At 28.4% G+C, this 25271-nt stretch overlaps 3 protein-coding genes across 3 annotated transcripts in view; all 3 read right to left on the bottom strand.

Moving 5' to 3' along the window:
• Positions 1 to 752: 752 nt before the first annotated feature.
• Positions 753 to 6305, bottom strand: LOC108777291 (nardilysin). Its single transcript, XM_018544130.1, has 6 exons — positions 6110 to 6305; positions 3986 to 4247; positions 3686 to 3830; positions 3459 to 3592; positions 1464 to 1842; positions 753 to 1268 (listed from the first exon to the last, which is right to left on the bottom strand). The coding sequence occupies exons 1-6, from the start codon at positions 6303 to 6305 to the stop codon at positions 753 to 755; spliced, it is 1632 nt and encodes a 543-aa protein (XP_018399632.1).
• A 3525-nt stretch (positions 6306 to 9830) lies between these two features.
• On the bottom strand, positions 9831 to 11322 carry LOC108777359 (pre-mRNA-splicing factor Syf2). Its single transcript, XM_018544225.1, has 4 exons — positions 11165 to 11322; positions 10701 to 10841; positions 10331 to 10626; positions 9831 to 10249 (listed from the first exon to the last, which is right to left on the bottom strand). Exons 1-4 carry the CDS (start codon positions 11258 to 11260, stop codon positions 10084 to 10086), a joined length of 699 nt encoding a protein of 232 aa, XP_018399727.1. The 5' UTR covers positions 11261 to 11322; the 3' UTR covers positions 9831 to 10083.
• Positions 11323 to 15918: 4596 nt separating this feature from the next.
• The window catches only part of LOC108777292 (uncharacterized), an 18039-nt gene continuing 8686 nt past the window's right edge, over positions 15919 to 25271 (bottom strand). The window contains 11 exon segments of the mRNA XM_018544131.1: positions 15919 to 16059; positions 16132 to 16282; positions 16516 to 16702; positions 16901 to 16944; positions 17042 to 17379; positions 17479 to 17646; positions 17728 to 17924; positions 18011 to 18180; positions 21955 to 22156; positions 23025 to 23242; positions 23318 to 23490. Of these exon segments, the coding sequence (XP_018399633.1) occupies positions 15919 to 16059; positions 16132 to 16282; positions 16516 to 16702; positions 16901 to 16944; positions 17042 to 17379; positions 17479 to 17646; positions 17728 to 17924; positions 18011 to 18180; positions 21955 to 22156; positions 23025 to 23242; positions 23318 to 23490 (1989 nt within the window).

The raw sequence follows: 25271 nt of genomic DNA on the forward strand, positions 1-25271 counted from the left end.
CAATTTTACAGGATGTTTGGTACTTTCTTTGGAACTGTGATTTTAGTGAAGTTTATAGGAAGAAATATATTTAGCAATGACGCATATAAATCTGGCAATGGTTCGATGGATTTCCAGCGTTTGATCCATTTTTTTGGTATCTCGACGCTGTGTACCTCGTTCTTGACGAGTGTTCGACTTTGTTGAATTCAAGACAATCACAATGATTAATAAAAATCATAAATTTAAATTTCTTATATTTTTAAGAACGTTAAAATTGAATCCTATTTTTATCTTGTATAAACTCTATTTCTCACACATAGACACTGTATTAAAGTATTAATTAATACCTCCAGAATTCTTCAATCAGTTTATAAAGAAGCCTTACGCGAATGTTGCGCAACTTTTGTAAAAAAAATAATCCACCTTCAACCGAGTAAGAAAACTTTTGACACGAATATTTAGCTGCTAACACGAAATATATGGCTATTTAACCCGAATTATATATAGCTATTAAAACGTACATATAGTTGTTACACTAACAGCCGTTATTAGATATAGAAGTTTTTCGGAAAGAACGTATAGAAATACAATAAACGTTTCAATTTAATTTACATTAAAAATCATCCTAATTTTGTTTATTAAATAGCTATTATTATGCAAGGAGGATAAGATGAAATTTAATCATTCAATTAATTCAATACATAAATAAGAATTTTATTATCATATCGTAAGTAAAAACAGTTTTTATAATTTTATTTTCTTATATAATATTATTGTTGCGTAGAGTACCACTTATTCTGCACTCTGAGTTGATTATTCGTATCAACTGACGGAAAAACGTTAAGTTTTTCCTTGTACTCTTCTACCTTCAAAATACGAATGTCTTTAAGGAGACTATATTGAATATTATCATCAATTATGTATTCCAAAGCAAAGGGCTGCACTTTGAGGTCATTTGCTACAACATGTATACTCAGTTTTTTTATAGTATTTTTGTTCAGAATGTACTTTGCAAACCATTCTCTCAGATCGTTCATTTTTATTTCGTTTAGTGCTAGTGTTTCCCTCTCTCGACTGTCAAACATATATCGACACATCATAATCTCATTCCAGTTTCTAATAACTTCGTCCGAAAGATCCATATCAACATGTTGCTGGAATTCTAATTTTATTCTTTCTTTAACATTATCTAAAGCATTATCTGACGTTGTATCTAAAGTCTTTCGAAACCAATCCAGGGATTCATCGATCCAGTGATTAATACTCTCAGTTGAGTATTTATTTTTCTGTGTGCGAGCGATAATTGAATAATGTAAAATTCCATTAATATCTAACCAGTCGCATGAAGCATTTTGTATTGATGCATTGGATTGATCAGACATCGTACGTGACATTAATTTCTGAAAGCACGTGCGGATGAACACAATTTGCGGATAAAATTAATTCCAATAATCGGTAAAACCATGATATTAAATACTTACCGTAATTAGTGTCATTAACATTGTTAATTCAATTGACGTGACATCAATTTGATAAGTATTTATCACAACGGAATTTGAATTAAGTTTATCGATATTCTTTAATTTGCAATAACTATTGCCTATGGGTATCTGAGTGACTCTAAATGATTCCATCCAATCGGAATGTAAAGGATTACATTTAAATGTTTCAACACAATATTGTATAGTCTTTATTACAGCACCCTCCGTAATATTGCCTTGCGCGAGACACTGAATGCACAGACGATTGACAAAAGTTGCTGCAAAATCCTGGAATTCCTTAAAACTGATATTTTTTAGAGCATTGTGCAAATCAATATATGTATAATGGACTAACGTTAGTATCCATAATGATACATCACTGCAAAAAATAATGAACTTAAATTTATTATTGTCTCTATAATTGGCAAAAATAACATTTATTATAACAAATTTTATAAAATTAATTATTTAATTAATATCAAATCAGTATAAATGATAGTATTTCTTATATTTCGTATGTGTGTAAAAGGAATCAGGAGAATGACGTCATCAGCAGTGTAAAGCAAAGAACACTAACAATATATAAAGGTCAATATTAACGGTATTAAAAATGAGCAAAAATGGGTGATTGTTAAAATTTTTGAATAAGATACTACTCTATTTTGATGGAATGATTATGAATATAATCATGAAAATTTCTGACAAGGTCGTTTTCAAGGTAAAATAAAAAAAAAATTTTGTCACATTTTTTCGCGTTGAAAACTGTTCAAACCACTGTTCAAAAAAGGAGTGCGAGATGAGGAGGACGCCGCTTTGCTGTGGAAAGTAAGTGGAAAGTCGTACACCTTGAGGGATGAAGAGAGGTAATAATTTTCATTTTATTAACAATTTCTATTCTATTGTATTTATATAGGCAGGAAATGGAATTAACTCGTTACTTGTAACGAAGTTACAGTTACAAAGTTACTTTTTTGGTAACTTTACTGATAACTGCGTTACTTTCTTTTTTTGGTAACTGTAACAGTAACGTAGTTACATCTTTTGGATAACGGTAACGAAATTTACAGTTACTTTTATCGTTACTTTGCATATACGATTGGACACGTTATACATATAACAACTACATGTTATTAATTACGAAAGCTATAAATGTGGTTGTAGAACATTGAGTGTTTTTATTTAATACAGATATGGACAAGCTACATTTAGTTTAACTTAATCTAAACATCGTACACATTTTGTTCTAATTGAGCCGTGTACAAAGCTTTATCTCTGTACATTTCTGTGTACATTTATGTTGAGCAATTGGAAAATATCTCTTTTTGCAAAATTTCTGTTATAATTGATTTACAATTAAAAATATAGATTAAGTAAAAATATAGCTGTATTATAATAAATATTAGATTACTTAAATATGCATAAATTAACAGTTAGTATAAATTAGTAATTTTTTGTAACGATCAGATATTACAAACGATATGGGTTTCGCAGTAAACTCAAACTCATTATTGCTGCAATTCTAGAATAATTAGTTGTAATTGATGTCCTAATAAATTAAAACCGATTCCGCGATAGCTGACGTGTACATAGATGGAATCAATCCTGATGAAATTACAGTAGATGAAATCCCAGTCAGAGACAGTGTGGATACGCATTATTAAGATAATATGAGTAAAAATGATAAAATTTGAAATAAAGATAACATATAATATTTAAGATAAACTTCCAATTTATACTAAAAGATAATTCATACATTAAAAATTTTTGTAATTTTGCAAACCATTCACGACTAAATTCATGGCTATTTAATCAAATCAAAACGTATCGTCAGTTTATGCATGTGATTTATACAAATTATTAATTATTTTAACAACCACCCGTTTTTTATCGCTTTTAATACATAACATTTAGTTAATATATATTAACAGTTTCTTTTGGTTGTAAGAATTTCGTAATATTGTTGCAATTATATATGTGACAATAAATAATTAGTACTTAGCGAGTTCCGCAGGTTCAGAAAATTTGTCCTTATAGAAATCAAGTTGTTCATCTTTAACCAATTTAAACAATTCCTCCGTAACAAGTTTTGGATAGGCCTTCATACGATTAACTATAAATGACAACATTAACTGCAACATAAATAAAGTCGCAATATAAATATAGTAAAAAATAATATATTTCGAAATTTATGACTGCGACGCATGCTTTGAACATATACTTACTCGCGGCATATACCCGGATATTTCAATTGTAATTCCTTTCGTATTGACATTAATGTCATAAGAGTATCCAGCAATTGTAGCTGGATATAGTTCTTCCATCACTAGTAGTTTTAATATTTCGCAGTACAATGTCATAAGAGCTGCACTAAAATATTATTAAAAAGAGAAGTTTCTTGAAAATAACATATAACAAAATTATGAAAATCGTAATAAACATTCCAATTTAATAATTAGTTTTATTGGGTCCGTAATACAACAATGTATTATTATTACATTAATCATGTGTGCTACATTACTTACTTTTCCGGTGACTCAAATCCTAGATAGGAAACAAAATGGACATTCATGTAGCATACTGGCAAACGAAATTTTGGATCAGGACGATACCAAACTTCCGATATACTATCACTGTATAATTTTACAGGATATTTTGAAACTTTTGCTGGTATTGGTATTAAAGTCCATTCAAAAGGAAGCCATATATTTTTCAATGGTAAGTAAAAATCTGGCAATGGTTCAATGGATTTCCATTGTTCGATCCACTGCTGTGGTATTTGGACATCTGTATACCATAAATTCGAATATGAATTGATTTTATTTGGGTGCACACCTTCGAAATGCTTGTCGATAATTATAATATTTGCGGTTTCTGGCACCAAATAACTCAAAAATTTATTTATTTCTTCCGAATCATATTCAAAATAAATTATATTTCCAGTTATATAATCACGCGGCGAATACACGTGCATGTTTCCACATAAATTTTTTACATTTTCCAATGAACACTGTTCTTTTTTATATCTAAAAAAATCAAATATAAGTGATGTTTTTCACCAATATTTTATGATTTTCATTATTCTTTACATATCCGTATTTATTTTTAAAATTACCTAAAAATATATTTTGTATATGTATTTAATTCGTCGTAAATTCTTTTCTGAGGACCTTCTCTTTTTAGCAAATTGATATAGGAAAATATCGCATTTAAAACCTCCCTGACACGATGTTTTCCATCATTGAAAAGCTTTATAGAAATTGTGATTGTATTGAACATGGAAGAAAGTACACTCTCACACAAAAATGCTTTATTATAACACGTAACGCTCCACAATTTTTTGCGAAGATAACTAATTAAGGAACCTTCTCCTTCGTTCTCAATAATCGACATAATATAATCAAATGATTTATTTTTGTATGAATATTGCGAAGGAATGACCCATGTTATTTCTAGCTGCAAAAGTCAAATTTTATTTTACATATTTATATTTTTACATAGCATAAATTTAATATAAATTTGTTTTGATCTCGTTAACTTTTAATGACGTACCAGTTTAAATGGTTTTATATCAATAATTTTATACATTTTTTGAAAAGCAGCAGTATTAAAATGAGGAATATCCTGTTTACATCCTGTGGAATCATTCGAAGGCAATACGTTACTTGGTATATTAACAAAACGTGCAGAATGTGTGACATATTTTTCTAATGTATTCAGCGATAAACTTGCCTATAAAAAGATGTATTTTATAAATTTTAATTTTATTTTAAAAATAAACTATATATAGTTAAAATAATTAATTGTTAGTAACAATTTTAATATAATATTATGTACTTATCAAATATAAACTTGGAGAGAAAAGGACACTAGGAGTCGGGCGCAGATAACTTTACGCAAATACTAATATATTATATAACGATACGTTCTTTATTATAATAAATGTGCTTACATGTTTCGGCACATTTTTGAGCCTTCTTTAGAGACAATAATGCAATAACATGAATAAAAATAAAAATTGGATCAAGGGATGTTTAATCACAGCGAGCTCCTCCACAAACAAGAAATCAAATCTGATGTTAATTCCATCTACAATATTAACATTAGATTTGATTTCTTGGTTGTGGGGGAGCTCGCTATGATTAAACATCTCTTGATCCAATTTTTACTTTTATTCATATTATTGCATTGTCACTAAAGAAGGCTAAAAAATAAGCCAAAACATGTAAGCACATTTATTATAATGAAGAACATTTTATTTGTTATATAATACTAGCATTTTCGTAAAGTTATCTGCGCCTAACTCCTAGTGCCTTTTTCTCTTCAAGTTTGTATTTGATTTATACAGGAGTTTTGTTAAAATTATTATATATTAGAATTACTTGTATAACCAGTTTTATTCTGTGAGCACTGTAATAGCACTTTGCGAATTTTTGTAGCTCTTCATAGAGTATTGTATAGTCCAAATTTTTTTGTATCTTTATAAAATAGTCCTCATTATCCTTGTTGATTGGATGATCACTACATGTGAAAGAGGAAAGCAGTGGTAAATCAACTCTGTCCTTGGCAAAATTTAAGGCTAGCTGAAATTCTATATAAATATGATATTTTAAGATTGTGACAACATTGTATTGTGAATAATAATTTACCTTCTTTAATGTTATCTCGATTCTGCATAAATTTATCTTTCTCCGGTAGTACATTAGTGAAAAATTCAGCGAAAAGCTTGAGAACTGATAAAAAGTAATCCTTTTGGAAGTTTTGGATATCGAAAAAGAATGATATATATTCGAATTCAGCGATAAAATTTATGTCGCCTTTATATTTATGGATAAGTTCGATCATATCATTTTTCTGTAAGATAATTATATTTGAACAATTTAATATACAAATAAATAATTTTTATATTAAATGTATATATCATATTTTAATACTTTGCAATATTCTTGGTATTCAGTTATAAACATATAATTGAAGAAAAAAGATATGCCTGGAAATTCTGGTGGATCGTTGTAATCTGCTGTTTTCACTCTTAAGCAACATGCGGCCTGTTAAAAAATCAAAAGATAGAAATATTTTGATTTTATAGGCCTGTCTTTAAAATATTATACCAATTAACTGTCACGATAAAGTAAGTTTTTAAAATGAGTCCTAAGGTATATTCTAAAATGCATTAAATTATCTTGTTTTATACCTTTGTGTTACACATATCTTGATGTGAAGAAAGGCTTGTGATTAAATGTTCATCGGAAATTAGCAAAACTTCTAAACCGTTTGGTAATTTGATAGCTCTAAATTTAAAAGACAAAAATAATATTCATGAAATGAGAATTCAATGAGAATGTTGTTTACATTATTGATTGTTTCAAATAATTTAATCTATCTGTTTTTATCAATGGAAAATGTGCATTGTAACGTTTCTTTTAATAGAATATTGTCACTTTGTTTCTTTTCCCATTTTAATCGAAACAAGCACATTGCTAAATATACTTTCATTCGACTTACCTATATTCCTTTTTGTCACTCTCCGATTTGACGGGTGATTCCAAGTATTCAACTTTGCAGCTTATATTATCTTCCTCTTTATCCATTATATCAATATATGAGGAAATCAGAATAAAAGTTATATGAAGATCGGTATAATACGATCTGAAAGAAAGAGTTCTCAATAATGATATACTGAATCTTTTTAACTTTGTTTCTAGTGGATGTATAAGCACTAATTTTAATCAGCAATCTAACCGATACGCGTTCTTCTACGGCATTTCCCTTTGAACACATGTTGATATACGATTTAATTGTGTACATTATAAGCAAAGGTCATAGACGTTTACTTATACTTATATTATTCCCAATAATACAAAAAGCCGATGTACGGTCTATTTTTACATTTGATATCGTTTATATAAAATCTTAAATTATCATAATCCAATCATTTATTAACGTCTTAACGTATTCTTAACGTACGTATTCTTTAAAACGGATTACTGTAAATTAGAAGCTGCCATATATGTCTAAAGAGATAACTGATTACTTTAATTAATTATTATTTTATTAATTTATTATTGATAGACACATTTTTGGAAGATGATTTCACATATACAAACACGCTCTAAAAATATTAATTTATTAGAACAAATTCGACTGACCTACATATAGTACGAAGACTCGAAACGTTTTGACATAGATAGGATCATTTAAATAAAATAACAATTACAATAACAAAATAGGATAATTTGCTAGGTTTTTGATGTTTTTAAACGAATGTATGGCACACTCTGGACAAATGGAAAGATCTTCGGCTTTTCTAAATTTTCCGATCGCTGTAATTATGATATCTTATTATTCTTTTGTTCAGAAGCCACATTTAGCGCTAGGACAATTACAATAAATTCTGTAACTGTGTATTTGTAGTTTCAATATTAGATAATATTTTAATAGTATAAATGGGATAAAAGGTATTAATTTAATTATTGTGAAAAATTGAAAATAAAACAAGAGTAAAATTGAAAATATCAATATTTTTGTACTGTTTACATACATTTGTAATAATTAATAAAATTTTTGTAATTATAATTACACATTCGTATATCATTTTTGATGAAACAAAAATAATTGATTTATTTGATGTTTATTTAAAGATTTTTAAGATAGATATTGCATTGATTTAAATTACATTGTACGTACTGCTTATTAATAGTCACAAAATCTGATTTTTAGCAGTATATATGTTATTTCTGTTTTCTTACGCTTACCGGCTGTCGCCGAATCGTGAAAACTTTTTCCGAAAAATGGAAAACTACAAGAAATTGATTTAAAAAGCAGGTGAATTCATAATTTCCTCTTTTTGTAGAACATAATGTATAACCCTTTATATATTTGTTTTTTTAATAGAATTCATATATGACACTCACGTGCACACACAAAAGAAAATATTTATAGGATTCTCCATTCAGTCAGTTTATAGAAAAATCATTCTTATTTGATGACCCTAATGTGCATCTTTTCTAATTTTAAATCAAGCTATATAAAAAAGATTTTGATAAGAGGGGAGAGAAGTGAGAGAAAAAGAGAGAAAATAAGAAGAGTAAATACTTACTTTTGTTTATAATAAAACATTTTGTCGCGTTTATACGAATGATATACACAAAGTATTACATCTCGAACAAGTACTTACTTTTTAATGAACAATTAATCTTCATTCAGTTTAAAAATGTTCAAAAATTAAAAAGCACAACTAGTCTTTTATCCTGAGTTTCCAAAGTCCATTTTTTGGGAGTACAGAACTGTTAAAATATAAAAAATTTTGAATCGCACGTAACACATTCTCCCAATGAAGCGAGAATGTTTTTTTTAATGTTTAGTAAACATTTATAAGTTTTTTAAACGTTTAAAAAATATTCCTTCCCTAGTGAACCGTCCTGAACGTTATTACAACCATACGAAATAAAATAACTTGTCGCCTAACAGCACGCCGACTTTTGATATATCCTTCACGAAAACTCGTGAAGATCGTCTCTTGCGATTGAACTAATCGATTGGATTTTGACAAAACCATGAAGCGCTAAAATAAAAGTGATATTTTTTAATCTGTTGTATCTAAAAAAAAAATTTTAACAAAGTGTGAGCGTATGTTATTATAACTATATTATAAAAACTGTGTACTTAATTATGATTAATTACATTAATCATGTTAATAAAGTATAATAAAAGAGAAGAGAGCTTGCGACTTTGTTCTCGTTTGTTTGTTTAAAATGTGTGTGTGTGCATTTGCTGATTTTGATCGCATTTATTTCTATAAATTAACGTTTTATTTACAAGCCAACTTTTTTCTTTCTAAGCTATTAACATCATTGATACAGCATCGACATATGTATACACATTTCTATGTATAAATTATAAATATGTGTATCTTTCTTTCGGCAAAACGCATCTTTAAGTCTAACTTTAGGTAAGGAAACGAATTTATGCTTAGTGAATTATATATATATAATATTATTTTACTTAATTTTGTAACGATGTTTACGGTCTGAAAATTTCAGGGGAGACGCAAGATATTCATATACGAGTAACCCATCACCATAATTTTTCGCCACGACGTGAGTATATTTTATATGGATGCTTTCATTGAAACGCGAGATTAATATGTATAAGTTACTTACACTGTCTACAAAAATAATCACAACGTATTACTTTTCTAGATATAGTACACAGCTGGGTGGTATGATGCGAACTGTGAATAGAAGTTTATAAAGAACTGTACATACGTATAAAAAAAATTTAAATAAATCTTGTAGGGACTCTAAGTGATTGTAATAGAACACATATGGTGACTAATGTAATAGTTTAATTTTTTATTTATCGTTAGTACACATTACGCGTTAAATAATTTTTCCCGTTCTTTTTTTTGCAACTTATGTCTCTTTTCTCGAAGCAATTTCTACGCATCTTAAAATTTCGTGCATTGCAGCATAATTATAGATGCATCGTCAATAAGAGTAACAAAAGATACATTTGATTAAATACCGTAAAATTTTTTTCTCCAGATTCTTATTTGTACAAAAAGTCATCGTATACTACATAAAATACAAGTATTTGTGATAATTATAACAACGTTTTCTCGTTATATAGCCGTACCCCTCTCCAAATTTAACTTCGTTTCCCGAGTATACTCGCCATAGAATCTCTCCAGTTTCTGATTGAATCTGGCGTTACGCTCGTTGATATAATCGATGTCCGCGTCATCATTGTGCATTCTACGTCTGCTGTATCTCTCCCGTTTAGCGATTCTGTAAAAAGGTAAACAAGATAAGTATCAAATTCGAGTCTTATTAAAGATTACGCGATTTCATTAAAGGATCGTTACTTACTGCTTCTCCAAATTGGTAACCATTTTATCTATGGCTTCCTTTTTGTCTTCGTGTAAACCGTGTAATATCGTATTTGGATCACCATAAAAAGCAGGACCTAATTTCTCTTTCACGTCTTCGTACGCTTCCATATTCGGTTTAATGTTTTTCACTTGTCTGTTGTAAGAACGTATCGCCGCTTGTTCGTAATCTGAAAATCCTGGGTCAGGATTCTGTTTGCTTTTCTTCTTCCTAGCTATTCTTTCTGCTTCAGTGGCATCAATATTCAACAATTTTTTCCGTTCGTAGTCTTCACCCTGAAAAATAAGTTAAATGGATAAATAATTTTATACAATTTGTCAAAGATGGAAAATATGATCAATTGTGACACCTTAACTTCTGCCTCTTTCCTGGCAGCTTCGTCCTGCATTATCCATTCGGCCTGTCTCTTGCGGGATTCCCAATTGGTGGGCAGCTTGTTCCTCTTATCCTCCTCTACGACTTCCTTGTGGTTCTGCATTCTGGCCTCATTCTGTTAAATCAATGTATATGCTATAGACAAATTGCGCTAATAAATTCCAATAACAAGTACACTTAATTACTTAAAATACAATACTATTCATGTAAAATAAAAGGAAGAAATAAGTAGTTTAAAATGCCAAAGTGAGTAGAATTCAAGGTATCGTTTCATGGCAAAAATGTGAAAAATGAATATATTTTATATGTACATATGTATATGTTCATTCATACATACACAAAAATTTTCATTTTTCACTTTCTTACTCTAGAAAAAAAGTTACACAATAAAACGTCTCGGATAGGTTATATTTATATTCTAATGCAAACTTCTCTCACCCTTTTGACGTGAAGTTCTTTAAGTCGCTTTATCTTTTCTTCATATTTTGCTGTCGTGGACTGCGTGGACGACGCACTCGACGTTGCTTCGTCCATCGATGAACGGAAGGAGACACAATTTTCCAAGCTCGCGCAGCAAAGTCAACATAAAAAGTGGCGACTTGTCAAAATCAAAGAAAGAAGAAAACTGTTTTATGTTTTCGTCATGAAACGCCATCTGTGTTCCCATAATATAACTACGTGGTCACGTGCACACATTTATCTTACGTCGTAAATATAAACCTTCATAAACGGCCTATAGTACATTTTTTGTAAATGTTTTTAGAGAAGTATTTTTAGTTTATAGAGAAATAAGCTTTTCCTATAGCTTTTATATATAAATAAAAGGTAGTTATTAATTTTAAATCTTTTATTAGAAAACTTATTATTAGTACTGTGCGCGCGCGCGCAAGAAAGAAAAAGAAAAATAGATTATAGCAAAGAGAAACCTGAGAGTGGATATCCTGGCCTTTTTCATGTATCACATCTCATAGGGTAATGTCCACGCTTTTGTGGTTGTTTGGAAGAGCACCACAAAAACGTGGACATTATCCTATGAGATTTGGAAAAAGGCCAGGATGTCCTTTCCAGGTTTCTCTCATCTGATTATATATCATAGATAAAGCAATTATATTGTTCTAGCCATTGATGAGATACTATTAAACTGATATCCTTACAGCTTTCACTTCCGTTGTACGTGTTAATATTTAAGTGATCTAAAGCAGTTAAAGTGAGAAATTCATAACATAGTATTAATTAATTTATGTTTTATTTATTTCATAGACGTGTGTTATATATGCACATATAAAACTCAATAATACTCGATTTGTTTAAAAAATTTTGATTTTAATGTTTTCGTCTACATTTGATTATTAATAAAGCTAGCTATTATAATTTTGCTGCAATATGTAAGATATTACAACATTACATGTATCTATGTATACTTATTTGTGGCGTATTTATAAATATAATAAAAAATCATAAATTTAATAATATTTTAGTCAAATATTTAAAAGAATCACAAATTTATATAAATTGTCAATATATAATGACAACGCGTTTTAGAATTTCTTCCGAACCCAAAAAGGTATGAACAATAATTTGCCCAGATTTGATGGTCTTTAATTATATCTCGGTGTTCTAGCGTAAAACATATATAGTATATGAGATAATAAAAAATACAAGTGCAGAAACGCATAATAAAAAACAGAAAAACTAACCAATTAAGTAGTGCGCGTAAAAATTTAGTTAGAATTGGAACATATAAAACATGTAATATATGAAATAGAATGAAATATAAACCAAATAATAGATAAAACAAGGTAATAGGCTCATATGAATAAATCCAAAATAATATAATAAGATGCCAATATGAGCCAACACAAGTTATAAATGTGTATTTTCTAATATATAAAATTTATTCAATATGAATCAAAACGTATACGTTTCTACTCTCATTCGTGTCCTCTTCAGTATAAAAAAGATTAAATATAAATGTTTACATATAATAATAGCGCATACAAAATATGTAATAACGTGGTGTCCAAAAATTTAAGTCGCATCTTGTAATCATCAAATTGTTAGATTTACTAAAAATAATTAAGCAAGAACAAAAAGAATATATATATTTATAATTTGTTAAAGAAATGTTTTTTGATGAGTTAATTTACATAATTGTCAAGATTAGATTGTTAACACTGCAGTAAATTGTACAAGTTCCATTATACTGTTCAGTTTACTATGTGGGCACAATTGTATGAATAAATTAATAAACAATTATTATAAAAGTAATTGATATCAAAATTTAGTTCACTTACGTGGAATTTAAAAAAAGTTATTAGATAAGATATTAACTAATAATAATTTTTCAGATTTAGTATTTTCAGATTATTAGAGTTGCGTTTCAAGACCTACGATTGTTCGGCGCGCAATTTGGGGGGACTACGTATATCAGTTAATGATTAATTTAATTTAATTCGTGATAGTACTGCGGTAGTTTTTTTGAAAGCATTTAAAAGATCCGAGCTAGACTGTTATAGGCTACGTATTTGTATTAGTATGAAGATATTAACTATTTGACAGACAATTGTGAAATGAAATCAAGAGAAACAGTGAGCAACAGAACATGTACCATAATGACAATATATATAGATAAAAATAATCGATAGACACAAAGAGGATAAATTATTTGAAAAGAAGCATTACGTCTTAGAAAATAAATCTGTATATAAAGGATCAAGTAAAAATGTGTCATTTTGTAAATTCAGCTTTTGTTTTTTAATATGTATCATCTCTGATCAGTCTTTTATTTAAAATCTGTTGTTTATCTAAAATATGTACATCATCCTAATCAAATTCATGAGATAAGTCAATATACGATGTACTGAATGTTCGAATAAAATATAAGAAAAAGTATAATTATACCATAGAAAGCAGTGATCGAGTGGATAAGCAAAAACAAACGAGAGAGAGGGGGGGGGAGAGAGAGAGAGAGAGAGAGAGAGACACGGAAGAGAGACGGAAGAGAGAATTCGATTATTTCCAAAAATATAATTAAACAATTTATTGACTTGTTAACATATATTTACATACAAGTAAAAAATGTAAAAAAGTATATATATATCCGAGTATATATCTAATAAATTCTTTTCGACATTATTACATGTATTTGTCCCAGTTATAGTTATATACTTATGACACTATCTACTTATACTATCACTATCTACTTATATTTATTACCTAATAAACTTATATTAGAAGAAGCATAAAACAATATGAAGAGGCAATACGAAAATACAAAACTAATTGTCTCATTATATTGTAGTTATACGTAAGGATGAGTATTAATTTTATTCATTTACTTAAATTGAATACCTATTAATCCTCACTAAATAGAACTTTATTATTATAAGACGATTACATTCACCATCAGAAGATGGTCGTGTCTCAGCGTTAAAGAGAATGCGTGTCTTAAAAGTGTAATACAATTTTTTTAATATTGTATATTGTTAAAGTATAACTTATACAATATATACATTATATTTGCATCATAATGCTACATAAACATTTTCGTGAATTATAGTTCTTCGTCTAAAGTGTTTTTAGAATACATAAAAAGTATTTTCTTGTAATCTTCCAAGTTCTGATATTGCTGATCGTTGATTGTATAATTCAAAACAAAGTGCTGCAATGTTTCCTTGTCATCTTCTACACCATCCATAACAATTAATTTTTTAATTTGAATTGTTTTAGCAGTTTTAAGTATAAAAATTCGAAAATAAAAAAAAATAAAAGATAAATTATATAGTGTTACCAAAATAGACATCGACAAAATTTAATCAAAAAAGTTATGCATATATATAATACTCACGATTTGGCTTCATGATTTCTTTTTTATTTTCATTAGTACCTGCCACTTGTACGCTCAATTTTCTATAATTACTTTTGTTCATTATATGTTTTGCAAACCATTCTCTCATATCATTTATTGTTATATTTCTTAGTGCTCTCTCTTTCTTTTCGAGTATATCAAACATGTATTCAAATTGAATGATCTCATTCCAGTTTTGTTCAACATCGAGTTTAGCATTGTAACAATCTTGATGCCATCGTTTCTTTATTGCGTCCTTAATAAGATTCAATTCTTCCTCTGAAAACTCTTTTAGAAGTATATTAAATTCTTGAAGATATTTTTCAATTTTTTGGTCTATGTACTCGGTTGTATGTTTATTTGCCGAAGTACGAACAGTAATGAAGTATCCTAAAATTCCGTTGAGATTTTTAATACTAAACGAAACGTCATTGAATGCTTGTTCTACAGATGACGACTTGAGACACAACGAGTTAGCTGTCATTATCTCCTAAAAACAAATATGGAAGAATATGACGTATGGATAAAATTAATTGCTGTAATCAATAATTTTCTTCATATTATATTTATTTTTAAATAAACTAAACATAAATCGACGATGCAAAGCATTCAAAATATACAATGTCACATAATACTTACGATTATCAACTGAATCAACATCAATAATTTAATCGACACGATATTAGTCTGATAATAATTTATCACTACAGAAGTTGCATCGAATTTGTTGACATTTTTTAATTTGCAATAGTTTGTGCCCAAGGGTATCCGAATCATTTTTATTTTATCAGAAACGTCAATGGTCAAAGGATTGCAATTAATTATTTTGACAAATTGCAGTACATTCTCCTTTACAGTATTTTTTGTCATGTTTCCTTGCACAAGGCATTGAATGTATAGATTGTTAGTGAAAGATTTTACGAAGTCGTGAAAGTCTTCAAAATTAATTGTACGTATAGCAGTATGTATGTCGACGAACGTATAATGGACGAATTTTAAAATCGATAATTTTACGTTTCTGTAAAAAAGAACAAAATATGTATATTATTGATTAATCGATCGATATGTATCCTGATATAATTTATTTTATAACATTATTCTGTGTATATATATATATATATAGTATATACACATATACAGGGTGAATCAGAGTCATTAAAACAGCTTTATGCCATACGAAAAAGTTATCGACTGCATATCTAATTATATTATAACTTTCTTATGTGAGATAAAAAGCTTGCCGTACTCTGATTCATCCTGTATATATACAGTACATATATATATATATATATAATATTTTATAGTTGTGCATCTTAATAATTGCAATTATGATGGTAATAAATAGTCAGTACTCGACAAGTGTTCTGGGATCCATAAATGAGTTGTAATAAGTGTTGAGAAGTTGCACTTTAATCCTTTCAAATAAATCTTTTGTAACAAGAATTGGATAGTCTTTTATATATTTTGCAATAGTCGTCAACAAAAGCTGCAATATAAATAATAATATATCTTGAAATTCTATATATTACTTCAATGCACGCTTTGAACATATACTTACTGGCATTTTTTCATTAAATCCATTTATTTTTATTGTAATACCTTTCTCAGCATTTTTGATTTCGTAATGTAATCCAGCTATTGTAGCAGGATATAATTCTTCTTCTAACAGATACGATAATACATTGCAGTAAATATCCATAAGAGTTGTACTGAAATATCATTAATATTGTTAGTGTTTTTAAAAATAAGATATAAATGATTATATAAAAATCATAACATTAATAATTATAAGCTAAAAATTAGTGTATAATATTAGTAATATAGTAGCACTATTACAATGTAATATTACTATTACGTTTTTTATGCTACTTACTTCTTTAGTGACTGAAGTGCCAGAGAAGAAACAAAATGGAAATATACATAACATTTTGGAAAATAAAACCTGGGATTCGGATAATACCAAATTTCTGATACATAGTCTTTATGTAATTTTATAGGATATTTCGGAGTCACTGGTAATCTCTTCATTAAAGAGAAGTCATAGGTAAGAAATGCATTCTGTAAGGGTAAATGAAAATCTGGCAATGGCTTGATGGAATTCCAGTTTTCAATCAATTCGTTTGGTATCTCTGTACTCCACGATGTGATTTTATTAAATTCGATACAACTTTTACAGGAAATTATAATATTTGCGGTCTCTGGTTTTAAATAATTTAAACAGTATTGTATATAGTTTGGGTTATACGCAAAATAAAGCTTATTTCCAGTTATATAATCGCGCGAAGGATAGAAATGCATTTTTTTTGACAAATTCTGAACGTAAGTACCTTTCATTATATCCATTTTATAAGCCTTATCATCATTTAAAAATCTAAAAAGATTTTCAAGTATAAGTGACACTAAAATATGTATATTTTAATTTTTTCAATCATTTTTTGTACATCTAGATATTTCTAAAATTAATTTACCTAAAATTATCTTCCTTAATTTTATGAATCTCGTTGTAAATTCTTTTCTGCGGTCCTTCTTCTTTTAGTAAATTAATAAAGGAAAATATTGCATCTAAGATTTCCTCTAGATGTTGTAGTCCCACATCGGAAAGGGTTACAGTAAGATTGAATAGTGTATACATGGAGTTGTGCATAAAACTGCTTTCATTGTTACACGTTACTTCACAATTCCATTTTTTGCGTAGATAACTAGTTAAGGTACCTTTTCCTCTATGCTCAATAATCCATGAGATATATTGATGTGGTTTGCATAAGTAGTAATCAAATAGCGAAGGCATTGGCCATGTTACTTCCAGCTACAATAAGAGACAATTTTTATATTACATGTTCCTTTTATGTATTTATTTAGGATAATACAATATTTTTATTCAAAGTCAATATTTTTGTTCACATACTCGACTGATATTATCCACAGGCTTAATTGTATACATTTTTTGGAAAGTTGGAGTATGAAAAGAACCTTCTTTGAATATGGTAAAGTCATCCGAGAGCAGTTTATTTCTTGGAAAATCAGAAAAGCATTTACTGATATATTTTTCTAATATATATGTTGGTAAATGTGCCTATGGAAAATGTAGCATATATTATGGGTTAATTATAGTTTATATATTTAATGCTTCCTGTCACAAGTTTATCGAAATTACCTCCACAACGAACTTCATTCTATGAGCACTGTAATGGTGCCTTTTGAATATTAATATTTCATCTAGTAATGTTTCGTCGTCCTTGTGTAATATTCTATCGTCCTTAAAAAATTTCCTGGATGGATGACCAGTTTGCGCGAAAGAGGAAAGCAGTTGTTCCTTTATATTCTTGTAAAATAACAAATTAATTTGTAAATCTGTAAATACATGACATATAAGCATACATATTAGCATATGCGTATTTAAACTGAGTACATAATATATCACGATTATATATAAATACCTTTTTCTATGGTCGTTCGCCATTGTTTTAAAATTTCTTTTTCTATCAAGGGTTCAGTTAAAACTGCAACAAAACGTTCAAGGGCTGGTAATAAATATTTATTATCGATTTCAAAGTATAATGTCGTAGTCTCGCATTCCGTTGACGCATAAGTGGAGCCACCATTTTCACTAATAAATTCTTTAAAATTACATTCCTGCAAGTAAGATAATATTTATATACATTACAATACAACAATAAATAAATTTTATATAAAATCATATTGTAATACTTCAAAATATTTTCTGGAATTCAAGTGAAGCATATTCTCAAAGAAAGACGACAAGTTTGGAAATTCCTGTGGATTGCTAAAACAGCCTACTCCCACACATAAGCTGCATTTTGCCTGTTAAAAAATATGTATATATATATATATATATATACATATATATATACGCACCACGCATTATATATAGATTGTTAAATGGGGAAATAAGTATATTATTGAAATGATTTGTAAACAATTTCAAATTGCATCATACATTTCGAGGTGGATCAATATAAAAATTCTTTTTCGGCATACAGTATATGAGTTCAAAACGAAAACTTTTGTTAAAACTAAAAATACTTAATACAATAGAAAGGTTACAAGCCAGATAATATGTATTAATCAGTAACATACATCAGAAGATAAATGGAATTATAAACATAGACGACAAATTACAGAACAATTATATAAATAGACATTTCGATCTCGCTTGGATCATTCTTAATATTTCCACGTATAAAATTCAAAAAAATGTGATACAATTTTTTTAATTTTATACATTGAAACATTGAGAATGACTCAAGCGAGGTCAAAACGTCTGTTTATAATTGTTTTGTAATTTGTCATCTATGTTTATAATTCCATTCATTTTCTGATGTATGTTACTGATTAATGCACATTATCTGGCTCGTAGCCTTTCCATTATATTAATTATTTTTAGTTTATTGAGCCATATTAATTAAAATTTTATGTTTTGAGGAGATGGATAATTTTTACGATTTTATAGTACTATCTTCACCATTATAATTCCAACGAATTTTTATAACAGATAAATTAAAATAAAACTTTGGCTCAAGACTAATTTCAAAGTATAAATTATTAGGTTGTCTTATTTGTACCTTTATTTTATCTTTTTCGTCTTGTTCTTGTGATTCGTATTCTGAAAGATTGGATATTAATAATGCTGTGAAACCGTTTGGTAATCTGATGACACTAAATTCGAAAAATAAAATAAAAAATAATAAAATAAAACGTTAATAAAAATCTTGATAATTAGAATTCGCTCATTTTTTGCAATGCAATGTATAAAGAAACGACTGTCTAAATCAAGTGGTAATAAGATTTTTTTATATAAAATAAATTTATAGTTTACAATGTTATAGTACAACATAATTTAAACTATAAATTTATTTTATATAAAAAAATCTTTTTACCGCTCGATTTAGATTATCGTTTCTTTATACTTCGGAAAATGATCTTGATCTTATAAGAAAGAACTAATTTTTTTTTCACATAAAAGTGCACGTTTTTTTTTTAAGTTAATCATCCAAATATTTCTTACATCTATTTCGAAAGAGTGAGTATTTGTTTTCATCTTACTTGTATAGCTTTCGGTCGTCCTTCGATTTAACGGGTGCCTCCAAATATTTAACTTTATAACGCCCATCGTTCCCAGCCGTAAGCGTCGTATTTGACATTACGTTAATGTGCAGACAATTGGAATGAAAATTAAGTCGATCGATAGAATACGATTAGAGAAGAAAGAAATCTTTCAATTTTTCTTCAATATACTTAACACAGTTTTAATCAGAACTCTAAAAGATATACTTTCTTCTTTCTTTGTGGCACTCGAACAAAAGTCAATACGTCTAGCACCTTGTATATATGTGTATTGTAAGCAGTAAAAGTGTCGATAATAATAAGCTATGTCCTGTACATGTTTACTTATTCCTGTTATTCACATAATAATATAAAATACCAGTATTAATAATTGTTGATATTAATAATTGTTTTAAGCACAGGCTCAATATCTCGTAAATCAATCGTAAAATCGTATTAGTTATGTATCTTAAGGGATTAATTAAAATAGTTTTAAAAAATAAGAACTGTCCATGATGACAGATTCCAATTTAAAATTACTATATTGATATCTATACGCGTGGAAGAGATTTCACACGTGCCTCTCTTGCTATAGTATAATAATTTGAACCCAATTTGAGCTGCTAACCGATCGAGATCGAAAATCGTATTCCGATATTTGGATGCCAAATATAAATCTATTTTTCACGATATTTCATTACGTCGCAATTTTAAGATTTTAGCATTTAAAGTTAAAAAAAGAGCTATTTTTATACATTTTGTCTTTTTTTTTGTCATTATATTTATATCAAAATTTATTATTTTATACTTTTTGTCATTATATTTTTATATTGAAACTATAATTTGTGACGTATTCAAGGAACTTTATTACAATAAAAATTAATTAGGTAGTATTGCTAACTAAAACTTTCACTATTTAAAAGATTCTTTACACAAATAATTAAATCTGTACAGCGATATTGTGAACTTCTTGATTTATTTTTCTGAAATGATAAATAACGGTACGAAATTATGAAACATCCTTATGATTTTCATTTGTGTGTGGATACGGAGTTTCTAACATAAGAGAAAACATTTTACATTCGATTTTTTTTCGCCATATTTACTTTCACTCTATTATCAACTTGGAAACGCATCACATCCGTTGCTTAAATTTGCAGCCCTTATTTTATCTGTATGTAATAATTCTCCATTTTTATTTCAATTTTACTTTTTTATTTTTAATTTACTTTCACTTAACCTCAATTTTAATCATTTTATAGTTTCATTTTGATGTATACGGTTTAAAAAGTTTAGTTTATATTGCATTACATATGATTCTAAAACATTTTCTATTTTGAAATTATTAATTGCTAGTTGACATATTAGTTTTCTTATTAGTTTTACTACCTTGAACAAAAGAACGAATCACACAAAGCAAAATAATACCAAGGATCAATCTTTGTCACTGTAAAGGACCTAAACGAAAGGTTCACACGCATGTGCGAAGTCAAGAAAAAGCGGGGGGTCACTACCTACCTCTAAATTTTCTAGTATAAAAATAATTACAAAAATTACACAATAAGATAATTTTAAATTTCATGAGCAGTTAATAAAAAATGTATTTATATAATGAGTATTAATGAGTATTTACAAAAAATTAATTTGGAAAAGAAGAAAAAATTGAAGATGAAAGTTGTAAAACGATTTTCTAAGAATCCAAGGCTACTGTTTTTGCAAACGTCAAGGCTACTTTTCTTGCAAAAAAAAAACTGTTAATATGTAAAACTAACAATTTTCATTCTAGTGAGAAAATTTTATTTTAATGACTTCAATAATTATAGCTACATTTCAAATGCAAAACACCTATATAGCTATTATGATAGTAGTCGTTACACTAATAGCCGTTATTATCGGAAGAGCTTATCGGAAATAATATAAACATAACAAATGCAACAATTTCAATTACATTAAAAGTTGTTCTCATTGGTTTATTGAATAATTACTACGCCATGAGAAAAAGATTAAATTTAATCAATCATTACATTTAAAAAATTTCATTTTTATATCGAAAAACAAAACAATTTCTACAAATCAATTTTTTTATATTATTATTCTAGCATTTATTCTGTACTATGAGTTTATTACTCTTAATCATTACTGGATCACCGTGAAGTTTTTCCTAGTACTCTTCTTTTTGAAATACGAATACTTTCAAGGAATTTACAAAAGAAAATCATCATTTATGTATTGCAAAGCAAAGAGCTGCTCTTTCCTGATATTGGTTCATTCAACATGTACACTCAATTTTTTGATAGTATTTTCGTTTAGAATGTACTTTGCAAACCATTCTCTTAGATCGTTTATTTTTATTTCGTCTAGTGCAAGTATTTCCTTCTCGAGTCTGTCAAACACATACAGACACTTCACAAACTCATTCCAGTTTCTGTCAACTTCTTCTGCGAGATTCATATCAGCGCGTTGTTTGAGTAATTTTATTCTTCCTTTAATATCATCTAAATCTTTATCTGAGAATTCATCTAAAAACGTTTGAAAACATTCCAGGAATTTATCAATCTGATGATCAATATGCATATATGTACTAGTGTGTGAATGGTAATTGAATATAGTAAAATCCTATTAATCCGTACAGTTGCACGAAGCATATTGTATTTGGTCATCAGATTGCCATTTCAGGAACAATTGTTCTTTCATTATCATTTGAAAATACGTGCGGATGCATATTACTTAAAGATTAAATTAATCGCAATAATCGACGAAGTTATAATACTTAAATTACTTAGTATAATAGTTATACTTATATTTAAAAAATAATTAACACATAAAATTCTATACTGAGTAGCGTCGAGTGGCTCACCACTCCCCAATTAGCATACCATATTTAAGAAACATTTTTTAAATGTTTATTCAATGATTTTACAATTATTTTACATTAAATAAATATTTAAAAAATATTTTTTAAATATGGTATGCTGATTGGGTCCGTGCGATTGACTCGCGATCTGTAGACCCGAGTTCAATCCCACGTGCGCTTAAACGCGATTTTTCGCGTTTAATGAGCCAAAAAATGGCTCCACCTGATGATCAAAAGATCTATGATCATCAGCGCCGTTCGGATTCGGCGTTAAACTGTAAGTCCTATACATCAGTATACATATCAGTAGATATTTATCTCTAATATCTGACTGAGGTAGGATTCTGTGGATCAACCATAAATCCGAAAAACAATCTGATTTGAGAAACGAATATATAGGCCTCGGACAAAAGAGGAAGAGACCTATATTCTTTAATGGCAAATGAAAATCTCTGGTAATGGCCCGATGGATTTCCAGTGTTCGATACAGTGTTTCTGTATCTCAATTGACGGTGGATCGAATTTATATGTACCCCAACTATAATAATCTATTTCCGGTTCGTGAAAATTTTCCGTACAGTACGTAATATTTGCTTCCTCTGGCACCAAACAATTCAAAAATTTATTGATATTTTCTGGATTATATTCACCGAAAGTTATGCCTCCCCTTATATAATCACGAGGCGGATACAGGAACATGTTTTCGCATGAAGTTTTCACATTATCCACCGGATTCTTTTCATCTGTATGTCTAAAATGACATTTTTCACAATTTTATTGTTTTTGTTATTTTTCAAATTTGTATTTATTTTTAAAATCAGTTTACCTGAAAGAATTTTCTGCAAATGCACTGATCTCGTCGTAAATTCTTTTCTGCGGACCCACTTTCTTTAGCAAATTGATATAGGAAAATAATGCTTCAAGAATCTCGTACGTTTTCAATGTACCTTCGAGGGAAATCTCTATAATAATCCTGAATATGCTGAACGTGATGTGATGCTGAACGATACAATGTAATCTATCATCGCGATATGCGTTGATCCACATTTTTTGGAGTAGATAATTAAATAGGGAACCTTCTCCTTTCTGTTCTATAAACGACGAGAAATATTGATATGATTTACTTTTACATAAATCAAGTTGCAAAGGCAAGGCCTATGTTATTTCTAGCTGCAATAGACAAATTTTATTTTACATAAAATGGAATTATTATCAAATTTTTCTTAGCAACACGTTCTCAGTTATATGAAATAATGTGCTGAATGTTTGATGCGCTGCGGTAATTCAAGTTATACAGACTTCTGTTATTGGCCACTATAAGGGGCCAGTCCGGTCCTTTAAAGATTAATAATATTTTGTCGAGTTTAATGAAGTTTTTTTTTCAAACGTTAAAGTAATGTTACAAATTTTCCAAAAAAATTTAACTGAATATTTTGCATAAATCGAAACCTGTTATTTGGATAAAATGTATATTTTTCATAAACTTTACATATTTCATGTAATTTTCAAGAATAATATGGTTATATCATACTACTTATCTTCATAATTATATGATGGAATAGTACACAGCTAATTCGAGTTTCCGCAAAGACAGTAGGCATTTATATCGAAATCTATTTTCGGATCCGTATTGATGTTTCGTCAGTATATCTATAAGACCAGACAGACAGTTGAGAAAAAAAGTAAATGATAATCTTATACATATCCGAAGTGCTGTCTCCGCGAAATTGAGTATTTATATAACGGTTTCGTTTAAAAAAAATCGGAAGAACAATATGATAATCGATGACTATAAATTATTAATTTTGATTACGCCCATATATGTCACTTGCTTCCGGGGTTTTAGAAAGAAATTTCTAACAGAAGAATAAACTTTACTTTTTTATGGACGAAAATCTAAAGAAACAATAAATCTTTTGGCATAACAGTCTAAGGTTACTATTTCATTTGTGCATTTTTGTCGTACGACCAATTTTTCAAGCCTATTGATTGGATATAGAATAGAGAAATCCAAGAATCTCTCTCTGTCCTGCACACATTTGTCGTATTATAAAAACGCATAATATAATTGAATAGAATGCAGCACCCTAATTATTTGGTGCTCCATTTATTAGTGCATGGACCACGTAGGGCTTGCACTTAAAATGCAGTATTCGAAAACTTACAACCCTGTTTAGGATAAACCGTTTCAGATAACACAAACGCGTCTGAAAATTACCGATTATTGTTATATTCCAATGGGCATTCCAACAAGTGAATGGCGAGATTTACGAAAAGTTAGCATTAGCACTGAATTTTTCCGCAAACTTTTCTGGCATCTTTAAAGAAAATATTCAAAAACCTTCAAAGTGTTATTAACAGCTCACTATAGTCAAATAAAAGTAATAATAAATAAATAAAAGATATTATATTTAAAAATTCCTGCTCAACTTATCTTTTCTAAAAATATAACATTATTCGGGGCAAAAAAATGTTTTTTTTTTAACATCAGAGCAAGAGCAGTAATCTTTTTTAGAATTTTTGTTACATAAAATTTTATACTTTCTGAATAGCATTATATTATTACCTACATTTATAGTTACATTCTTATTATATTCTTTATACTTATTGCATTGATAACATAAAATTTGTATTATTTACTTACAATTCTTTATACAAAAAGGAACTGTACAAAGGATAATTAATGTTAATAATCATAATTGTTAATATATCCTTATAAACCCTTATTTTAATGTGAAAAAATTTTATTAACTTCGAATATTCTATGTTGCAATATGTAT

Source organism: Cyphomyrmex costatus, unplaced genomic scaffold (genome assembly GCF_001594065.2).
Source record: "Cyphomyrmex costatus isolate MS0001 unplaced genomic scaffold, Ccosl1.0 scaffold43, whole genome shotgun sequence".
In the NCBI taxonomy this organism is placed as follows: Eukaryota; Metazoa; Arthropoda; class Insecta; order Hymenoptera; family Formicidae; genus Cyphomyrmex; species Cyphomyrmex costatus.

Coding starts and splice junctions, on each gene's coding strand:
- LOC108777291 (XM_018544130.1), bottom strand. CDS start 6,305: ATGATCGAACTTATCCATAAATATAAAGGCGACATAAATTTTATCGCT. Junction 1,843..3,458: donor GAACCTGCGGAACTCGCTAA/GTACTAATTATT, acceptor TATTTTTTGCAG/TGATGTATCATTATGGATAC. Junction 1,269..1,463: donor TGTTAATGACACTAATTACG/GTAAGTATTTAA, acceptor GCTCGCACACAG/AAAAATAAATACTCAACTGA.
- LOC108777359 (XM_018544225.1), bottom strand. CDS start 11,260: ATGGACGAAGCAACGTCGAGTGCGTCGTCCACGCAGTCCACGACAGCA. Junction 10,842..11,164: donor AAGAACTTCACGTCAAAAGG/GTGAGAGAAGTT, acceptor TTGATTTAACAG/AATGAGGCCAGAATGCAGAA. Junction 10,627..10,700: donor GGAAAGAGGCAGAAGTTAAG/GTGTCACAATTG, acceptor CTTATTTTTCAG/GGTGAAGACTACGAACGGAA.